The following is a 20,360-nucleotide window of genomic DNA, read 5'->3' on the forward strand; positions in this document are numbered from 1 at the left end:
GTTTTGCTTAATGTGTTATTCTCATTACAGATGAGCAAGTTGAGCTTATAGGAGTGGAAGTCACTGGCCAAGGTCATATGCCTTTCTGGGTCCAGTGGCCACACAGCCTTGCTTTAAGCACTAAGTGTCCCCTTGCCCCTCCCATCTCTGGGACTCCTTCCCTATCCAGATACAAAATCATCTCATACCAAAACCAAAAAGCAACACTGGTAAGAGAATCTCAGATATCAGGGAATAAATAGGGCAAATCTCACAGGACTCTGGAGTCCTCACTGTCAGGCTCAGATTGACCTGCAGAAAGAGGCACAGGTATGCTTGGTTTTCTGTGTCTCCTGTACAAAGATGGGGACATCTCAGGGCTTGGCCTTCCCAGGATTGTTTCTTCACAGACTAAGCTTAACCACAGTGGATACTGACCAGCATTTATTTTGTTCCAGAAACTCCCTGAGATGGGACTAAGAATATCACAGGACAAAACCCTCAAGGTTGGGTGGGCATTTGATCCAGAGGTTAAGATGCTGATTGAGGACCCCAGCATTCCATATTGGACTGCTCGAGTTTGATTCACAGCTCTGCTAGCTCTGGTTACATAGGTACTACCCTGAGAGGTAGCAGGGGATGGCTCAAGTATTTGAGCTCTTGATGTCCACATCAGAGACCTGGACCGAGCTCCAGGTTTGTAGCTCCTAGTTCCTGGCCTCAGCCAGCTCAGGTCCCAGGTATCTGCAGAGTGGATCAGTAGATTGGCATATTCTGTCTCTCATGTAACAGAAAACAAGACAAATTCCTTCAAGGTTTCCGGAATGATGAAAATTCTTATTTTAACTGGGAATACATAGCATCTTCATTTGTCACCATATCCGCCTTTCCCTAATAATGTGCTTTTTATTGTGTACAAGTCATATCTCTGCTAAAACTTGTTAGAAATCAAGACCCAGAACTTTACAGTGAGTGGCTCACTGAGGTGAGGATGGGGGCAATGCTAATCTTACAATTCTGCCTACTTCCTACCTTATGGTACTCAAAGTACTCAAAGCAGAGCTCCAGCTTGATAGTGGCACAGCACTAGGAGAAAATGTTACTGCCTTGATAAGATGCCCAGCATCTCCTCAAACCCCTCTGGAACCAACCTAGGGGTGAATTATTCCCTCATGGGAGGAGCTGTGCCCTTAGAAAGACAGCTCTGATTGCTAGCCTTCACACAAGGCCACGGCAAGCAGACAGCAGTGCAGAAGTCGGAAGGAAGTTCTCTCTGGATGCTGGATCTGGTGTCACCTTGGTTTTGAACATCCAAGAATCCAGAACGGTGAGAAGGAAATCCTGCTGTTTCTATGGCACCTCATTAGAGCAGCCCAAATGGACTGTGACAGAGGGTTCTAGGAGGTCACAGATCACAAAACGCTCCGAACTATGTCTGGCACCTGAGAGCAATTAATACCTGGTTGTCAAGGATACAGTAAAGGTCTCATTAGCATGGAGATGGATCATAAAAGTTTAAAAAGAATACTTCTCTTTTGAGAATTTTAGTTTATTAATAATGTATATGGCAGGAATCTTCTATCTCTAGGAGCCAGTCAGTGGTAGAAAAGGCCCAACAAGGTGGATGTGACTGGAAAAGTGAAGTCACTCTGGGTTACTGGGAGACGTTCCCCATCCATTCTGCTCCCATCTTCCACTTCCCCAGGGGACGCAAAACGCTCTACGCCTTGTACTTGCAACCCTTGGAACAGTCATGGAGGTCACCTCTGCCTTCAGCCCATCTCCTGTTAAGGCGTCTCTGGCCTTTTAAAGAAGCACTGCAGGGCTTTGGGCATCCTGCACACCTGGCCACCAGGTAAGTACCCTTGCTGAAGAGCCTGATCCTCCCTGAAGCTTCATCAAAATCTTTAAAATAGAGCTGGCCCCTGAAAAACCAGAGTTGATTTTGTGATCAAGGAAAGAACAAAAAGACATGACCCCAATCTAGCAGAAGAAACCACAGCAGTGAACCCATATCCCATTCCATGCCTTACCTTCATACAGCCAGTCACTGAGGCCATTGTAAATGACACCCTCCTTCCCGGTGGAGACCACCCGAATGGCCTGCTTTCCGACATGTGCACAGTAGTAGATATTGTTTTCAAAGATAAATATCTATGTTGGACAGAGGAAAAAAAAAACATAGCATTAAATCTGGTCGTTCACTGACCTGCTTTATTTACCTGATATCACATAGACGGTCTCAGGATGTTAAGGAGTTCAACTATCTCTAACATCATCTACACTTAAAGATTTATCAGAAACTTCAGCTCCACAGACAGGATGATGTGTGATGAGATACTTTGAGCACATTAACATCAAACTGGAATGACTATTTCAGCAATCATGCTTTCTTGCCAATCCAGATGAATTGGGAGGGAAATCTAAATTTTATTCGATCAATATTCATTAAAATTGTGTAGTGGGCACCTGCTCTATGGCAATCACAGGGGACGATAGTGGTACACAAGGTGAAAAGTACCATCTGGTCAAAGAAGAGATTGCACAGGACACTGAGGAGAGCACCTGGAGTCTCGAAAATACATTAGAGGGTCACCTGACCCAGGGCAAGGGGCAGACAAAGCCTTCTCCATCAGCAAGTAGTTAAGACAAATGTTATTGTGATATAAGGCAAATAACACAAAATTGATGACTTTAATATGTCTCAATGGCATTAAGCAGATTTACACATGAAATAATCATTAATATCTTATGTCTCTAGAATTTTCTTATCTTCCTAAATTGAAACTTTGTCCTCATTAAATACTAACTCCATTCCCTTCCTCCAGCCACTGGCATTCACCATTCTATTTCCTGTGTCTGTAAATTTGTTTATTCTTGGGACCTTATGCATGTGATTAATAAGCACTTGTCCTTTTGTTTAGCAATTTTACCCAGCATCACATCCTCAAAGTTCATTTGTGTGACCCTCAAAGTTAATCATGTGTCAGAATTTCAAGGAAATGAGACCTGAATGTCTAGGAGTCCATAGGAGGAACTAAAAGCTGACATGTTTGCTGTGAGTGGCCCAGAAGCCACAATGGCCAAGGATCTGGAAAAATGCTCTTTTTGAATGGTCCCACTGGGGACAAGAAGAGGGGCGGGAGAGAGTGGATGAGAAGAGGCTAGGAGCCAACTCCCAGAGGGCTGGTCACCTAAGAGTTGCTGATGATGGAGGACACACAGCAAGATAGCCAAATGAACACACTCACTGACCATGAAGCTGCAGAACTTGGAGAGTTATTCTCCAGCTAGATTTGGTGATGGTGATGCCACACATTTGTGGAGTTGGGGTGCAGTGGAAGTTATTATAATTCTGATCTTTGGCATGTTGCTCACTCTCCAGGGAAAGAGTGGGGGGGGATTGGTTCAGAAGCCCATAGTTCTCAGATTTTGTTGCATGTTTGACGATTTGGGGAGATCTTAAAAATCCTTTGTTGAATCTACCAGTTCAACGCAATGTTCAGAATATCTGCTGCTGGGACCAAGCCATCAACATTTTTAAAGAAAGACACCAGGAGGATCCAACGTGTAGTCAAATTAAAGAACAAGTGGTCTCAGAACTACCTAGCATCTTATGAAGTTCCAAACCATTACCAAGCCTCCATGATATTGACATTCCCCCTAAGAATTAATCAGTTGTTTTGTGTGTGTTCTAAGATTTATCTATTTGAAACATAAAGAGGAAAGAGGACTGGCATCATGACTCAACGGGCTAATCTTCCGGCCTCAAGCATCAGCATTTCAAAAGAACGCTGGCTTATGGTCCAGCTGCTTCAGTTCTGATCCAGCTCCTTGTGGCCTGGAAAAGCAGCAGAGCATGGATCAAGACTTTGGGAGACCTGGAAGAAGCTCCTGGCTTCAGATGGGCTTAGCTCTGCCATTGCGATCATTTGGGGAGTGGACCAGTGGATGGAAGGTCTTTCTGTCTGTCTCTGCTTCTCTCTATGAATCTTCTTTTCAAATAAATAGACAGTGAAGTAAGTAAGTAAGTAAGTAAATAAATAGGATCCATTTTTTTAAAAAAAATGAAGTCCCCATCGCTGGCTCATTCTTCACATGGTCACAGTAGCCTGCTCTGGCTTGGGCTGAATGAAGTCCAGGCTTCCAGATCTCCCATGTGGGTGGCAGAGACCCAATGTTTTAGCTGTTTCTGTCTCACTGCCAGGCACATCGCTGCTCATCAGTGTGGATCAGAAACAGAGCAGCTGGGACTGGATCTGGCACTCCATGATGGGGTGTTGGTGTCGCAGGTGATGATCAGTCCTCTGCACCACAATCTGGGCTCCAACACTAATCAATTCTTTCCTGTCTCGTTTTGTACCTGCATTTACTGCCGATGGTTACTTCAGAACAGGAGACTGGTCTGACTGGCAAGCACTCAATGTCTGCAGAAAATGGGCTTTACAGACCAAGAGTAGAAAGTGAAATAGCTTTTTATTTTGACTTTTAGAGTAAAATTCTAGAAAAAGTATTGTCAGTGTCATTTAAAAGATTATTGGGAATAGGCGTTTTATGTAATAGAGGAAATAGCATAAATATTGAGTTTTTAAAATTGAAAATATCCAAAAGGCATTTTCCCCTCACCATCCTCATGGAAAGCTGGTTCTGAAAACACTAGCCTTTTCAGTTAGTAGCGTTAGTGTTCTGCTCAGGCCTCCCAGCTCTTAAAATATTCACTTCTGCCAGAGATGAGCTGGAAAACATTCAGGATCAAGTATACATCCTGATTTAATTCCAGCAGCTGTTCTGACGAGCTTGCCTTAGGGTAAGATATGATACTAATTTTCATTTCTTTTATGTGTTCTAAACCTACAATGGATTTTTGCATAAAATCAGGTGGTAGTCAATTAATATTTTGAGTAAGTAAAATTTGCTATGATAAGATATTAAATGCTTTGTCACCCTGGCTTCATTGTTAATGGAAAATAAACGAAGAATAAGCTATAAAGAAATGTGCGTTTGGCTTTGAAGATGTTTTACATTGTCCTTTCCACATTGAGGTGAAGACAATGATGATGGGAAGTATGTGTGCTGCCTGGGGTTCAGCAAGGCCAGATGGTGTAAGCCATGCAGTGCTGGTTGCTAGGCCTGGGCAAGGTTAATTGCAGGGTCAGGTGACTAATTTTCGCTTTTTACCCACTATGGCCACAACGGATGGCATGCAGGTCCACCTGAGTTTTCAATTTCTGTAGGAGCTTGGGACTTCCCCAACCACAATTACCGATGTCTGGGTAAGCCCAGCTCCCCATCTCCTCCAACCCCTCAGCTCAACCTAGCTTCAACCTTTCACACCCTCACTGGTTGCACAGTTTATATTGCACTGATTTGATGCAAAGGAATATGTTTTCCTTTAATGCATGTCAGAGGAATGTCCAAATTATTAGCATGTAATAAAACACATTTTTTTGCACACACCATTCTGTTTTGGTAAGTCTGAAATATCTTTCTGTCCCTTTCAGGACAAAGTTTAAGTTTTCGTTCTGGAGTCAAGCCCCACCCCCAATCAGGGGCTGCCTTTGTTGCCAGATCTTTCACTGCTGCAGCAGTTACCAAAGTTCCAGGACACAGAGGGAAGTGACAGCCTGGGGCTGGCTGAGCCTGCGGAATGCACATGGCCAAGCTAACTCCAGTTTTCACACAGCTCAGGGTTCTGGGAGTAGTGCTTAATGATCTACAGCAGGTGCTGGACTGTCACGTGCCTCAGATTTTTTAGCTGTTAATATAGACAAGAGTGGAACTCAATCTTGGGATGGATGTGATAAACCAATGAGATTCCAACAGATTCCAAGAACATTCCTTGGAACAGAGTAAGTCCTCAAGGGCGTGTCTGCTGCTGTCGTGGGTGTAATATCATTCTAATCACTCAGTCTGTATCAGGGAGGCCAGGCTTTCTGAGAGAGCAGACGTCTCAGATCACAAAGGACAGATGCTTTAAATTCTGATCAGGCCCAATTTATTATTAATGTTATCGCTTGTGATTTTGGTGTCAGGGCTGAGAATCCATGGCCAAATCCAAGGTCATGACTACCTATTCTATGCTTCACTGTAAGCTTTTTATAGATTTGGCTAACTTTTAGGTCTTGGATCCACTTTTAGCAAATTTGTATATGTATTGATCAGCTGTTTAAAAATGCTTTATTTATAATAATGTACCTCATTTTTATTAAAAAAAAAGATTTATTTGAAAAATAGAGAATCACATACACAGAGGGAGATGCAAGAGAAATCTTCCTTCTGCTGTTTTACTCTTCAAATGGCCTCAACAGCCAGGTACGGGCCAGGGTCAAGCCAGGAGCCTAGAATTCTCTCTGGATCTCCTATGTGGGAAACAGGGGCCCAGTATTTGGCCTCTTCTGCTTGTTTTTCCAGGCAGGGAGTTGGTCAGAAACAGAGCAGCTGACACTTGAACTGGTATCCCGTAACAGGATGTCTATATCACAAGTGGCAGCTTAACCCAGTGACCTACACTCTGGCCTCAACTCCCCTCATTCTTTGGATGGGCATTTAGGTGGTGCTTATAATGTCAGTCAGACTAGCTATATCCCATGTGCCTGCACCTGGGTTTTGAGTCTCAGCTCTCTTTCCAATTCCAACTTCCTATTCCCCCACCCTGAGGGGCAGCAAGTGATGGTTCAAGTACTTGGGACCTGCTGCTCATGTGGTGGGCTTGGGCTGAGTTCACAGCTCTTAGTCTTGTCCCAGACATGGCCAATCCTGACACTGCTGGAATCTGGAGACTGAACCTGTCTGAACCACTGTCTCTCTCACGTGAAAAGGAACAAATGAATAACCAAGCAAGTCCTATGCGCGAAGTGCTAAGATTCTTGCTTTACAAAGCTGAGAGGTTCAGTTATTGGTCAACTAATCAGTGGTGGGGCTGGGATTTGTTTCAGACAGTGTGAGGGTGTTAAATGCCTTGTACAAGCACAACAGTGAACAGGAGTGGGAGCTTGGGTTGTGATTTTGGCTGGGGTTCTAGAATCATGGCTTTATGACCAGGGCAGGTTGCTTCTTGGTGTCATGTGCTTGAAAAAAAATCAAAGATAGGAATTTTAACTGGAACTGTAGCAGTGACTACAAACACCTCTGCCAGTCACAGTACCACCTTTCACACCCTTTGTGCCCACCTCTTTTTTATTTAGAAGGAACATGACGGCAGAAACTCACACACAAGAGTCCTTCACAGAAGAACTCACATGGGATTGGAAAGAGGGGAAGGGTAGCTATCATCAGAGTCTTTGAGCAGTTAGGGCAGCCATGTCAGTAGCCTGTGCCTCCCTGCCTTATTTTATTTTATTCAGGAATGTCAGGTGCTCTGTGAACAGGTGCCTCAAGACCCTTCGGATGACATTGGCTTTGAGTTCCTGGCAGCAGGATCATGAGTTCTTGACAGCAGCACCCCATACAAGTCACTTTGGAATCTCCAAATCCAAGGGAATTATGATGGATATAGAGAGCCTGTGGGTGTAACCCACCCAATCCTAAGTAAGTAAGAACCCATCAGGTCACCCAAACAAGACCAAAGCAAAGCAAAACAAAACAAAACAAAACATGAACAACAGCCATATACTTTCGTTTTAAAGAATAATTGGGCATTTTAAGTGAAGGAGAAAAAAAATGTCCCTTTAATCCACAACCCCAAAAGAAAACTTTAGGAAAACAGAGCATATGGAATTTCTGAAAGATTGGTAGGACAGAATGTAGTTTTGAAAGAGGTTAGAATACAGGAAGAGGAACTCTCTGGAGAGTGAGTAATGAAGAATTTTCTGGGGGTGGCTGAGACAGGCAGGTGATCTTGAGGCAGATAAGGAATATCTCAATGTAGGTTATCAAATGGACAACAGATGATGGGTAGGGGAAGGAGAATGTACAGAAAATCAAACAGAAGATGCTAAAATGCTCTAGTTGACTTAGAATTTTATCTAAAATGATCTGAATATGAAATAAATGATGGCATAATAGGCTAGCTTATCTTGACAAATCAGGTTTGACCCTTTGGGAAGAAAATAATGTTTTTTCTTATTTAGTAAATTCCATACTTTGAACCAATTAGTCCTCCATCAATTGGTGAATCCATCAGTTTGACTGGAGGTGCTGAGCACTAAAGATCCTAACTTGGATCAGGAATAAACCTTTTCTGATAGACCCAGTGGCGGTCTGTTGTGCATGGGATGAGAAAGGAAGGTTTTAGAGAGGGATCTGAATGATTAATTAGGTATTCATGGATAGGAGAGACTTGGAGGGAGAAGATTTCAGGCCCTGGCATAAACATGAGAAAGGGCTTTGCAGACAGGGAAATAATGACACCTTTTGAGAATTGCAAGTAGGTTGGAAGAACTGTGAAACTTAAGTAGGAGCATGCGGGTGGAAAGATGTGGCAAGTGGGAAGGACAGATTCGATTACGGGAGGGTCAGAGCCCCATGTGACGGAGTTTAAAATTCATTTTTACTAGTAATCAGGAAACAGCATGAACAGAAGAGCAGTACAATCAAAAACACATTTCAGAAATTCTACCATCTATCACATACGGGTGTGTGTCAGATAACGAAGGAAACAAATATGCTTTCTCCAGTTCACATTTTGATCATTGGGTAGAGGGGGTTACTGAGAGTTAATATGGTTGATATTATATTAAATAAGATATAGAATGTCAAGAGGAGGAAATCAGAGCTGAATGTTGATGTAAGAGATCCCTGAGACACTCCAGGTTGATGTTTAGTGGGCAATTAGGGATATCTTTCTGGAGACAGATTGGAGAGGAGGATGCTGGAGTTGTCATCTGTTGGTGACAGGTAAAGCTATATCACATAGAGTTGGCCTAGAAGCAAAGTGTGGGGCTGACAAAACCATCAGAAAAACATCAGTTTCTATCAAATTGAAAAAGTGAACTGACGATTCATTTAATATCATTGCCCATACTGAAATTCCTCGTGTTTGACAAAGGCCAAAGGTCACTATTTGGAGGACAGCTATAAAAGTCCTAAATTTTCTAATGATTCAGACACTTCAAATGGCCTACCATGGTCCCATTCCATCTATCTACATCATATTAGCCAATGTTCCAATGATATGTTTGAAAAGGTGCTTTAATCCTTCTCTTCATATGAAAATGATATTGAAATTAATACAGTTGCCATCAGATATCAGCTAGGCAAATGTTCCTTTTAAAGTGTGTTCTTCCAGGCTGAAGGGATTTAAGTCTGAAGACTTCCATTTGGAATTCCAAGCCATCACCTACTAACTCTGAGCCATTTCTCACTTCAAATCATTTCTTGCCAGAACCATCTCCTTAGTTTCCTAAGTTAAGCACCACCCATTTCTATTCGAACAATTCCCTCCCCAGAGTAAACCGGTGACCCTCTTCTCAGTCCAGCTAATTCTGACTGCATAAGGAGGAGCAGAGGTAGTAAGTTAGAGGGTTGGATTGTGGGATTAGCCTGGTCACCACTTCTTTCTACCATGTTGGTTCTGGCTTTTCCTGCCTTGCCAGTTTTGGGTTTTCTTCCTGTACTTTGCATGTTTTGCCTTTGCAGAACAGGGATTCCTCTTCTTCCATACCCGTATATCTTGTCTCTGCACTGTTCTTGTCAGATTCCTATAAGGCAACCACATTCTTCCAGCCCTTCCCTCCCATCTCTGCAACCTTAACAGCAGTGTGGAAATGCTCAATAAATAAGGAAATGCATTACTTTCCAAACATAACTAGCTCGCAAAAGTCCATTTTTCTACCGAATTTGCTTGGCCTGTATTTTACCAGGACCATTTCCTTCACTCATTTTAAAAGATTTCTACCATCCTTATGAGAGGAGACTGGGGACAACACAGGCCTACAGAGCTCATTTCTCCCAACAAGCACTAATCCTAAAGAGAGTTTTTGTGAAACACTACACAGATAATGAATGGAGAATATAATATGTTAAACTTTTATAATATTTCTTGCATTTTCATTAGTCTGGGTTTTTAAAATAAACACTGCTGACTAAATATAGCTCATATATTTATGACAGACAAATTCTATGGAAGTTCAATGAACTGAAATTCTCTAGAGGAATAAAAGCTTTCAGTTAAACAAATTCTTTTGAAATTTTTCCAATAAAGGGAGAGACCTTTAATTTCAGTCCCTGTTAGGGAAATATTGCCATATACTTTTTGCTTCCTTGATTTATTAAACAGACTGAGGTATGTAAGATAGACTTATTGTTGATCAAAGACCATACAGCACCTAAGAACATCAATTGCCATTGTCTAGAATGGCAAATAAAAATGGACTGGTATAAAAATGTTACTGTTGATAAAAACAAATTGGACTAAATCTATATCCATTTCTAGAAAGCATTTCCCCTTATTTGACTGTTATGATTACTCATCTCTATGTCAGCAATATGCAAAAAATTCCAGCATTTAGTATATAAGGTAGTCAAATGTTAAAGATTTATTGGATTTTTCTGGGCATCTGAAAATATCATACAAACTTCATGTAATTCATTGAACAGAAATCCAGATATGTTCTTATGAGCAATAAAGTATACCTTCAATACTATTAAAAATTATTTAAAGTATATGACAACTAAACACTAGTCACGTTTCCAAGGTGGAAATCATTATCAGAATACTCAACAAACAATCGACGGAATAGACTATCCAATTTTGAGGTTAAATATACTATTTAATCTCCTACTCTCTATTTTGTCTATTCTACTTCCCACCTGGGCAAAGAAGTGATCTTCCCTTATGCCCTTTTGTAACTTTATTTGAAAAATGAACACATGTTGTTCAGAACGAATTTGAAAATTCTTGGCGATTCTTATCAAATCTGGCAGCATCATTAATAATGCCCACATGAACATCTCCCATGGCAGTTGATGTGGAAGGATCATATCTGATCTTTTTTATGTCTATTACCTGAGTTTATCCTGAATCTTTTAAATTTCCTGTTAAGCCTTCAACCTAACACCCATAAAATTTGGACCAAATACCAACAGCTCCTGCTCAGGCAGCCATAAGGAAGAGCCAAAATCACCTAATTGTTCTAGCTTTTTATTTTCTTACTCTTAAAATATGGAAAATTGCACCTGCTGTATTTGCTATTGGTAGAATAAAATGAAATAATTTATGGGATAAAATCTTGAAGGGTATAAAGCACATTCAGTGATAACATAATTAGCATAATAAGTACCATCAACCTATCTAATCCTTACTAAAAAAGACACGATTCTAATAACAGAGTTCTTGTAGTTTACTCATTTTAACATTTTTACCCTCTGCCCTTTGCTGTAAAAATCAGTGTAACACATTACATTAGATTTCCACTCTTGAAAATTAATACTGGATTTAATACCAAAGGGCAGAGTTAAGTGCCAAAAAAGAGAAAAGCTTATAGATAATCTGAAATTACTCTTCTGATGAGAAAGTACTCACATTATTTTTCCTTTCAAAATGTCATCCAAAATCAAGATGAAAGTCTGAAATGCTGCAACAAAGACCTTCCCATCAAAGTGGCCTTGTAGCATTGAGGGGAAAATTTTCCTTTCCAAAGTCCTCCACCAAGAGAAAGCTCTTGGGATCTTTCTCACCTACTCAGGCCACATTTTAGCCTGGGGATTTCTAATACATTTTTTTCCCCACTGTGTAGACAAAGCCTCAAGATAAAATTACGTTTGTGCATTGGATAAAACCTGAAAGTATTTAGTCCAAGAGAGGAACTAAAGAAGTTCATAGCTGACTAAGTGATGGAATACTACTGATGAATTCAGGGAAGCAGAGAAGTGCTCACCACAATAACAGAAGCAGCTATTGTCAAGTCCTGCTGGAATTGGAATGCTTTTTATAAGGTCCCTTCCTTACAGTGTGTCACTGAGATTATAAGGCTGTCCCGACCAGCCTTCCTGGAATTCTGCAGATTGGGAAATGCTTGAAGTAAATATATAAGTGCCCCAAGGAAACACATCAGCGACCCCTAATGGAGCAATCTCATCTGGGTTGTCAGGGATAAACTCCGTGAATGGCATCTGAAAATGAACCAGGGGAGGAGGGAGAAAAAGCATCCCAGCAGAGGGTTGCATTCACTTAGGGCCATGAGTAGGATAGGGGACATTTATCCAAGCATGAAGAAGATCAGATTGACCGGGTCAAGACTAATGGTGTGGGAAGGAGGCTGGAGAAGAGGCAGGGGACAGTTGGTGGAGGGTACTGTATACTATAGTAGTGAGTTTGGTATCATGTTCGCTGGTTGTTCGCAATGAGGAGTGAGAAGGTGAGTGTCATGTTTTCCATGATAACCCCCATGATATAGAAACAGAGTGATGGTGGCAGAGTGGATGAAGACGGCACTGGACGGTCCAGATAAGTGTCTCCCCAAGAGCTGCTCATGAAAAGGAAGTGAGCCAAGTGAGTAGATCTGAGACTGTGTAGAAAATCCCTCATGTACTGGGATGACAATAAGGCAAGTTCAAAGTTCAATCGATCGTCTGGCATTTGCTTGCAGAGGGACGTAGTGCACACAGCAATTGCCGGAGGCTGGTCAGGCAGGGAAACTGTGAGGTCACCTTAGAAAGAGAATATGTGGCGATGCTGGTAGATCTGGGAAATGGGGCACTGGCCTTCAAAGAGGTTTTGGTCTTAAACTATGAATGGGATGAGCAGGAGTTAGGCTGATTCTCTCCCCAAATGTTGACAATAGCCAGAGATTGGCCAGGTTGAAGGATTCTAGAACTCCAATGTGGCTAGCAGAGATACTGTTTGCTGGCTCTCAAGGTACACAATCGCAGGAAAGAGGAGGAGCCAGGACTTGAACCAGCTACTTTATGATGGCTTGTCAGGCTTCCAAATGGTAAATTGGCCACAAAATGACCTGAGTGCCTCCTCCAATGACCACGTTTCCTATGTCTGCTGTCTCCCTTCTCCCTTCCTCCCCATCTCTTCCTTATGCCATGTATTGTGCAGAAAATGAGGCCTTTGCCTTAGATGAGTCTCTTCTCCTGCTTTAAAATTTACAGATACAGAAAATACTGGCAGAAAAGTGAACACGAGTTCATGTACTGGGTTGACTATCAGCATTCTGCTTTCTGGAGGAACCTTACCTCATAAAGTTTCCAAGGAGTAGTTTTGAGGGTTTTTGTTTTTTTTTCCTTTTGCCTCACTAAGGGTACTGTCTGATGCAATCTAAAGATCCGTAACCCTTTCACAGACCGGCAGCCACAGAGTTGGGGATAAATCATCATAAGCAATGAGGGGGAGGTACATGGTCTGGCAGGTAAAGCAATGAGATATAATAAGGGAGTACTCGCGAAACTCCCTACGCACCGTGCTAACTCACCAATGCAAGCAGGCTTGTCACTCTCCTCAGCAAATGGTGGAGCTCAGACTGCTCCCTAACTCTCCAGATCTCCGTTGGAAGGGATGTGAAAACACTTGGGGAAAATTGGTTGGCATTTGAAGAACACATGCTAGGTGCCATTGGGTTGTGCTCAAAGAAGACAGCAGCTGCAAACCTGAGCAGAAAAAAACCAAACCAAAGCACGACATTCTGCCTGCAGGAAAATTAGCAAAAGAAGGGCCTGAGGAGACACAGATGGATAAAGGACCCGAATGTCTCCTCCGATGAATATACAGAGTTAGACTCAAGAAGACAGGAAGTGATGTGTCTCTCTAAACTCTGAGGTACAAGTGAATTCACGCAGGCTGGATGCTCATGGGGTTAATCAAAGAAGATGATACTGTAAGGACAATAGCTGATAACTATATAACTATGTACCACCTGACACTCATTGCCATCTCTGAGTCTCTGGGACACAGCTAGGCTTGGGTCTCTCACAAAGAGATCTCTGAGGACATCACCTGGAGGTCCAAGAGATGAGACAAGGGCTGAGGTGTGACAGGGGTCAGGCTGTCTGCACTGGGGAAGGGAACGCATTCGATCTGCATGAGGAAAGCAGGCTTTGATGTTCATGTGAAATGATCTGAGATCCCACTTAAGCAGCAGAAGTATGGCGACAGCAGTAATCACCGCCCAGCACGGCTCATTTGATTCTTTTGTCTGAATAACTCAAGCCCAGCTTAAACGTGAATGCTCTAAAAACTTCTCTTGTCATCCCTCACTGCCTATTGATCTTTCCTTTGGAAAAAGTGATGTGTGGTTGCTGTCCTTCAAACCATGCTTGAAGCACTTACTCAAACTCCAGCCCTTGCGGATCTCTCCTTTTATGTTGCTTCCCCATAAAACCAGAATCTGTAAGTCCATGGATTATCACTCCCATTTTAGAGCCAACTAAGTTGGGCTATTGAAGAACCATGTTCATCCAAGATAATGCACTCTGTGGGTTGAAGAGCCAGAATTTGCACCCAGGCAGCCATGTTCCAGAGATACATCTGTCATTTGACCTTTGTCCCAGCACCTCAACAGGTAGGGTGCCATCTCTGATTTAAAGAAATGAGACGCAGGTTCAGAGACGCTGTCATGGAAAGGCACAATGCTAGTAAGTGAAAGAATCAGAAAAGCACATTGAAAATTGACCACACTTTGGGTCTCACAGCGTGTCCCAGCAGCACCTGGGAACTCAAGAGACCTGCTGAATCCCAGGTCCCTCCAGTTATAAACTTTTGGCATGGTCTAGTTCAACCGGCCCATAGTTCTGATGCAAACTGTAACCTCAGCACACTGTATCAGGGCTTGCTGCTTATTTCAGACAAAAATCACAAACAACAAATATGAGTAACTTTCGCTGTAAGAGTGACTAAACCACTGGTTCTCTGTGGGAGTGGGTCTGAATGGAAACATAAACACCATTAACTGGAAATGCCATGAAACCTTTGAGACAATTGACAAACTTATTGATGTAGCCAATGAACCGAGGCACACCTTCACGACACACATTTTACAGCAGTTCAATTCAAACTGTATGGGTTGTCAAACAATGTCTTCTGAGTTCAGAGACATGACTGGCTTTTCACAATCCTCCTAAAGTAACAGAAACCATCAGTTGTCTTCCACAGTACATTTCTGGGCTCTTCTTGTATACAGTTGAAATATGAATGACCTTGGCTGCCAGCATGAATAAAGTGCTGCTGGACAGAGGTTACTCAGGCTTTTGTAGCTGAGTCACATGGCCAACACCAGGTATTGAAGTGCAACGGCCTTTGGTTCAAGGGTGCATTGAAGGCATCAATATGTTTCACAGAAAACACCAGCTCCTTCTATTTAGATCCTTCTCTGATGTTTCCTGGGTAACTGAGTAGAGAATTTTATTCTTCCTGAAGGGAGTATATGAAATAGCCAAATTCTTCTTAAGTGAAATTCCTGAGTCAAAAAAAATTTTTGAACCCTTTATAAAGATTCCTGGTACCTACTAGCAAATGAAGTTCTACATGTTTTCTCATTCATTCTGATTGCACACACACACACACACACACACACACACACACACACACACACACACACACACACAGCAACAACTGATACCCCGGAAGGGAGCTCATTATCCAATCTGTAGATTATTTGAGGTCTTTGAAGTTTCATCTTCTTCTGGCTCCTTATTCCAAGCTTGTTTCTGCTCATCAGCACTGCTGCAGAGCAGGAAAGGAAATTAAACAGAGCTGCAAGAGCTCAGAGGACAGTGGCAGCCACAGAGGCCAGCTCCCAATGACACTCTGAAATACTCCAAGCTGGTTTCTAATGCCTTGCTCCATTAATAATCATTTCTTTCTAGTATTAATGTCAAGACATTAAGAACTGAATGGACCAATGATAAAGCCAGATAACTCACAAGATATCCTATACACAATCGTCTATTAAACATATATGGATCTAATTAACATATCATTAAATATATGCTGATTTAAATCGTTATGATATTAACTTGTATTAGCAAAGATTTTCTTTTGAATTATAGGATTAGCAAAATTACTTTAAAATGCATGCATAATCACTTGTTGGTGTGTGTGTGTGTGTGTGTGTGTGTGTGTGTGTGTGTGTGTGTGTATGCGCAATCAGAATCAATGAGCAAACAGGTAGAACTTAATTTGCTAGTAGGTGGCAGGGTTAAAGGCTTAAAGGGTTCAAAAATTTTTTTGACTCAGGGATTTCACTTAAGAAACATTTTAGGTCCAAAAATGCTTTACAACATTATTTCTAAGACAGGATATTATAAATAGTCTCATTGTGGAATTGAAAATCAGCTAAAATTCTATCAACCCATTTAATGAGATATTACATAACTATTCAAAATTACATTTACAATAACTATTGCACAGAATTCTAAACTTGTTATAGTAAGCATGAAATGGTCAGCGTGGATTCACTTACTCCTTACTAGGTGGGACACAAAGATTAGTTACTCTACACTAGGGTACTGAAGATTTCTCTGTACACCCCTCCTAAAACTGTCCTGCACCTAAACTGTTGATGTATGTCTTGTTAGAGCCAAAGCCAGTCTAGACTACCCTCCAAAAAAAACCAGGTTCAGCAAAATTATGCTTCAACGCTATAAACTGCTAAATATTATAATGAAAATAGGCACGAGACAGGTGAACAGCAATTTATAGCCATTTTAAGATGTATAGAATGTATAGAACCCAGTTGTATATAAACTAAAATTGAAATGTCAATGAAGCAGTCAGGTTAAGAACTTGCATTTTTTAAACATATTGGTTCCTCAATACCATGTCAATTAATTCCATAACGTTATAAATTGTTGCTGATGTTATGTTGGGGCTTTTAATTGATCGGGATGATACTCTGCCGCTCTACCCTCAGACCAGAGAAGGTCTCCTCGACAAGCCACTGAACTTATCTGGACAATAAGATGCTGGACTCTATGCTTGGTATATGCTTGCAATGAAAGAATCTCAACTGAACTTGAACTGTGGTTATGCAATAAGGTGGAGAAATCTACCATGGGGGGAGAGGGCTTGGGAAGGGGTTGGGGAGGAATCCCAGTACCTATAAAACTGCGTCACATAATACAATGTAATTAATAAAAAAATGAATAGTATACAAATGTATATCTATGCTTGGAAATAAGATAACACATATAAACCTACTATAAAATTAATTATGCATGCTGCATTGGTTTAGGGTACTTAGGATGTTTTTCTATTTCTCTTGTTTTTACTTTCTTTTTTGATTTGAAAAAATGTTTATTTGGTCATTTGAAAAGAAGAGTTGAGAGAGAGAAAAAGAGAGAGAGAGAAGGAGAAGGCTCTTCCATTCACTGGTTCACTGCCCAAATGGCAGCCATGCCCAGACCTAGATCAGTCTGAAGCAAAGAACCAGGAACTACTTTCAGATCTCCCATGTGGGTGGCAGGGACCCAAGCACTTGGGCCATCTTCCCCTGCTTTCCAGGGTATATTAGCAGGGAGCTGAATTGGAAGTGGATCAGTCAGGCTAGATCTGGTGCCCCTATGGGATGCTGGCGCCCATATGGGATGCTGGCACCACAGGCAGCAACTTTACCCAATGTGTCACGGTGCTGGTCCCTTTACTTTTACATTCTATATTATGAGATATTTTAATAGGAACGTAGGAGATATAAAAATTAACCAAGCAGTTAAAAAGAACACGTCATCAGTGCTGGGAACTGGAGCTAGCACGCTAGGCTCCGCGGTATGGCATACGTTTTAGGAGAGTACATGGAGACAAACATTCACCACACCCCACAGACACAGCGGAGACAGTGTTACAGAAGACGCTTTAGGAGAACAGGGACTCGTCTCCTTTTGACCTTATCTCTACCACTTATTAAAAATAACATATTTAGGGCCTGGTGGCATGGCCTAGCAGCTAAAGTCCTCACCTTGAACACGCTGGGATCCCATATGGGTGCAGGTTCTAATCCTGGCAGCTCCACTTCCCATCCAGCTCCCTGCTTGTGGCCTGGGAAAGCAGTCGAGGATGGCTCAAAGCTTTGGGACCCTGCACCCGTGTGGGAGACCAGGAAGAAGTTCCTGGATCCTGACTTTGGATTGGCATAGCATTGGCCGTTGCACTTGGGGAATGAATCATCGGACGGAAGATCTTCCTCTCTGTCTCTCCTCCTCTTTGTATCTCTGACTTTCCAATAAATAAATACATATATTTATATATAAATATATTTATTTCATTTTTGATGATGTTTGCATAGTTTAGAGGGATGCATGCCCATGTGGACCACTGAATAGGGTTGGAGGGTTGAGAAATGGGGGAAAGTGGATGAGCTAACTGCCTCCAATCTCCTTTTTTCTTCCTCTTTCTGGGGAAAGTGGGGAGAGAAGGGTAGGTGGCCTCTCCCAGCAGTCCAACTGCATCAGTACCCAGTAAAGGAGGAAGGCCACCCTATGTCATCCCAGGGTCCCCAGTTGGGGGCATGTTATTAAGGATACTGCTTAAGTGGTTTCAATGGCTCTGAGACGATGTGTATTTCATTGCTCCAAGGTTGAGGAAATCCTTCCAAGGTTTATTTATTGAAATAGTCCATCTTAGAGTCTTGATTTGCCCAGATAGTTGCTATCAAGGCTTGATTGGGGGAGCTCTCTAATTTGTTTTGCCCTTCATGATACTAGATGCCATTTCCAGGCCTCAACAAACTGGTTGTCATGTCTCCAATGAGCATATGGGCATGCCCTCCACTGCACAGACCTCAGAAATTGTGGAGACCCTGTTCTGACACATACATTCCAGGGTTGGACATAGATCCTGTGATCTTCATTATAGTTGAAGTTCTGAGTTCAGTGATTCAGTTGGGGAGTCCCCAAGGAAACCTTGCTAGAGGTGACCCCTGAACTGACTCTTTCGTGTGCCAGCCAGTACAGGGTTCAGCTCAGTCTGTCACCCACATCAGCCTACACACACATTAATGGTTGCAGTTATCTGGACAGTTCTGACCCTAGCCCCATCTCTTATACAAACCAATGGATGCTGTAGCCAGACTGTCCCTGCCAACCACACACTAAGCCCTCATGTACAATAGCAGGAACTACAGCTAAGTCTGAATGACTCCCCCAAATGCCCAGCAGGCCCATCTGCAGCCCTGGATCCTATGCATGTCAGTATGTGCAGCAGACTAGTCCAGTCTGTCCTCCATCTCATTCAGCTGTTGCACATATCAATGAGTGTTGGAGCCTAGCTCAGACTAACCAACCCCGCTATGCAGCAAATACTCATGCCAGAGGGTGCCACTGCCTATTCAGACAGACTTGCCTCCAGTCCTGGTTCTCATGCTTACCAGTGGGTGTTGCAGCCCATCAGAAGGGTGCCCACAATTTCCCTACTATGCCCACTTCAATCTGCGGATCTTGCACTTTCCAGCCAGGTGGTTCTACAATCTAGCCTGATAGGACTTGGCCATATTTTCAGCACCTGCTAGACAATGCTGAGGCAAAGCCCAATCAGCCTGCATTACCTTGGCTCATGTATGCACTAGCGAATATGGTCACAGCCCAGTGACCATATTGTAGCCCTATTAGCCTGTTCTGCCCCTAGTTCTTACACTCACCAGTGGGAGCAGTGTCCTAGCAGGAGAGCCTCCACAGCTTCCCTATTAGGCTTGTGCCCCAAACCCAGGTCTTACATGTGCTGGGTAAAGCTGTGACCCCAGAATGGCATGGCTTTCCTTACCTCAGCACTCACAAGTGCATACTGCAGCCTGGTAGTCTGCTCTGTCCCAGTTCCAGCTCATGTTGGTGGATGCTGCAACTCAGCCCAGCCTGGACTTCCCCCATTCTGGTTCTAATATGAATTGGAGTGTTGAGACTCAACCCAGCTTGTTCTGCACTGAGTCCTGGTTCTCACACCTGCCAGTGTGTGTTATGTGCTGGCCCAGCCTGGCCCACCACCAGACCTGACCCATATGTATGGCAGTGGGTACTGTAACCTGGGTTGGTCTGGGCTGCTCTCAGCTTTGGTTCTTGTGCTCACCTGCAGGGACTGTGTCTTGACAGGGGGGCTGATCTTTTCCCCCTTTGTTCTCATGCTTATTGCTTCTATCATTAATCCCCTCATCTGCCAAGGAGTCTCAAGGTCAATGGATAAGCACTATTGAAAGCAGATTGGATCTGGAGAGCAAGAGACACACCATGGCAACTTTCCAGGTCCAAAGTGTTGGAATGAGATTCCTCTTCCATGGTCAATGTGTTACTTCTGCCACAAATAATCTCAGCATCTTCACTCCGTCTTGGCTTCCATGAGGCAGTTCAAAGAACAAGTCATTCATTAACAGCGGGATTGATACTGAAGGAACCAGGCACACAATCACACCAGGACCAGGGGCTATGTCTGGGCAGACATGCTTCTTCCTCTTCAAGTATGCATGGCACATGTGCGCGTGGTACTGGCACCAGGTCTAGACACGCCAGTGTTAATTGGC

The 20,360-nt window shown here is 42.7% G+C and overlaps 1 protein-coding gene across 1 annotated transcript in view; it reads right to left on the reverse strand.

Annotated features, from left to right (window-relative positions):
• DPP6 (dipeptidyl peptidase like 6) overlaps nucleotides 1-20,360 on the reverse strand; it is a 768,584-nt gene that overhangs the window by 167,907 nt on the left and 580,317 nt on the right. Inside the window, exon 8 of the mRNA XM_040984381.1 lies at nucleotides 2,013-2,133. Within this exon, the coding sequence (XP_040840315.1) occupies nucleotides 2,013-2,133 (121 nt within the window). The remainder of the gene's footprint in view (nucleotides 1-2,012; nucleotides 2,134-20,360) is intronic.

This window comes from Ochotona curzoniae, unplaced genomic scaffold, assembly GCF_017591425.1.
Source record: "Ochotona curzoniae isolate NIBS_2020 unplaced genomic scaffold, NIBS_Ocur_1.0 contig_4105, whole genome shotgun sequence".
NCBI lineage: Eukaryota > Metazoa > Chordata > Mammalia > Lagomorpha > Ochotonidae > Ochotona > Ochotona curzoniae.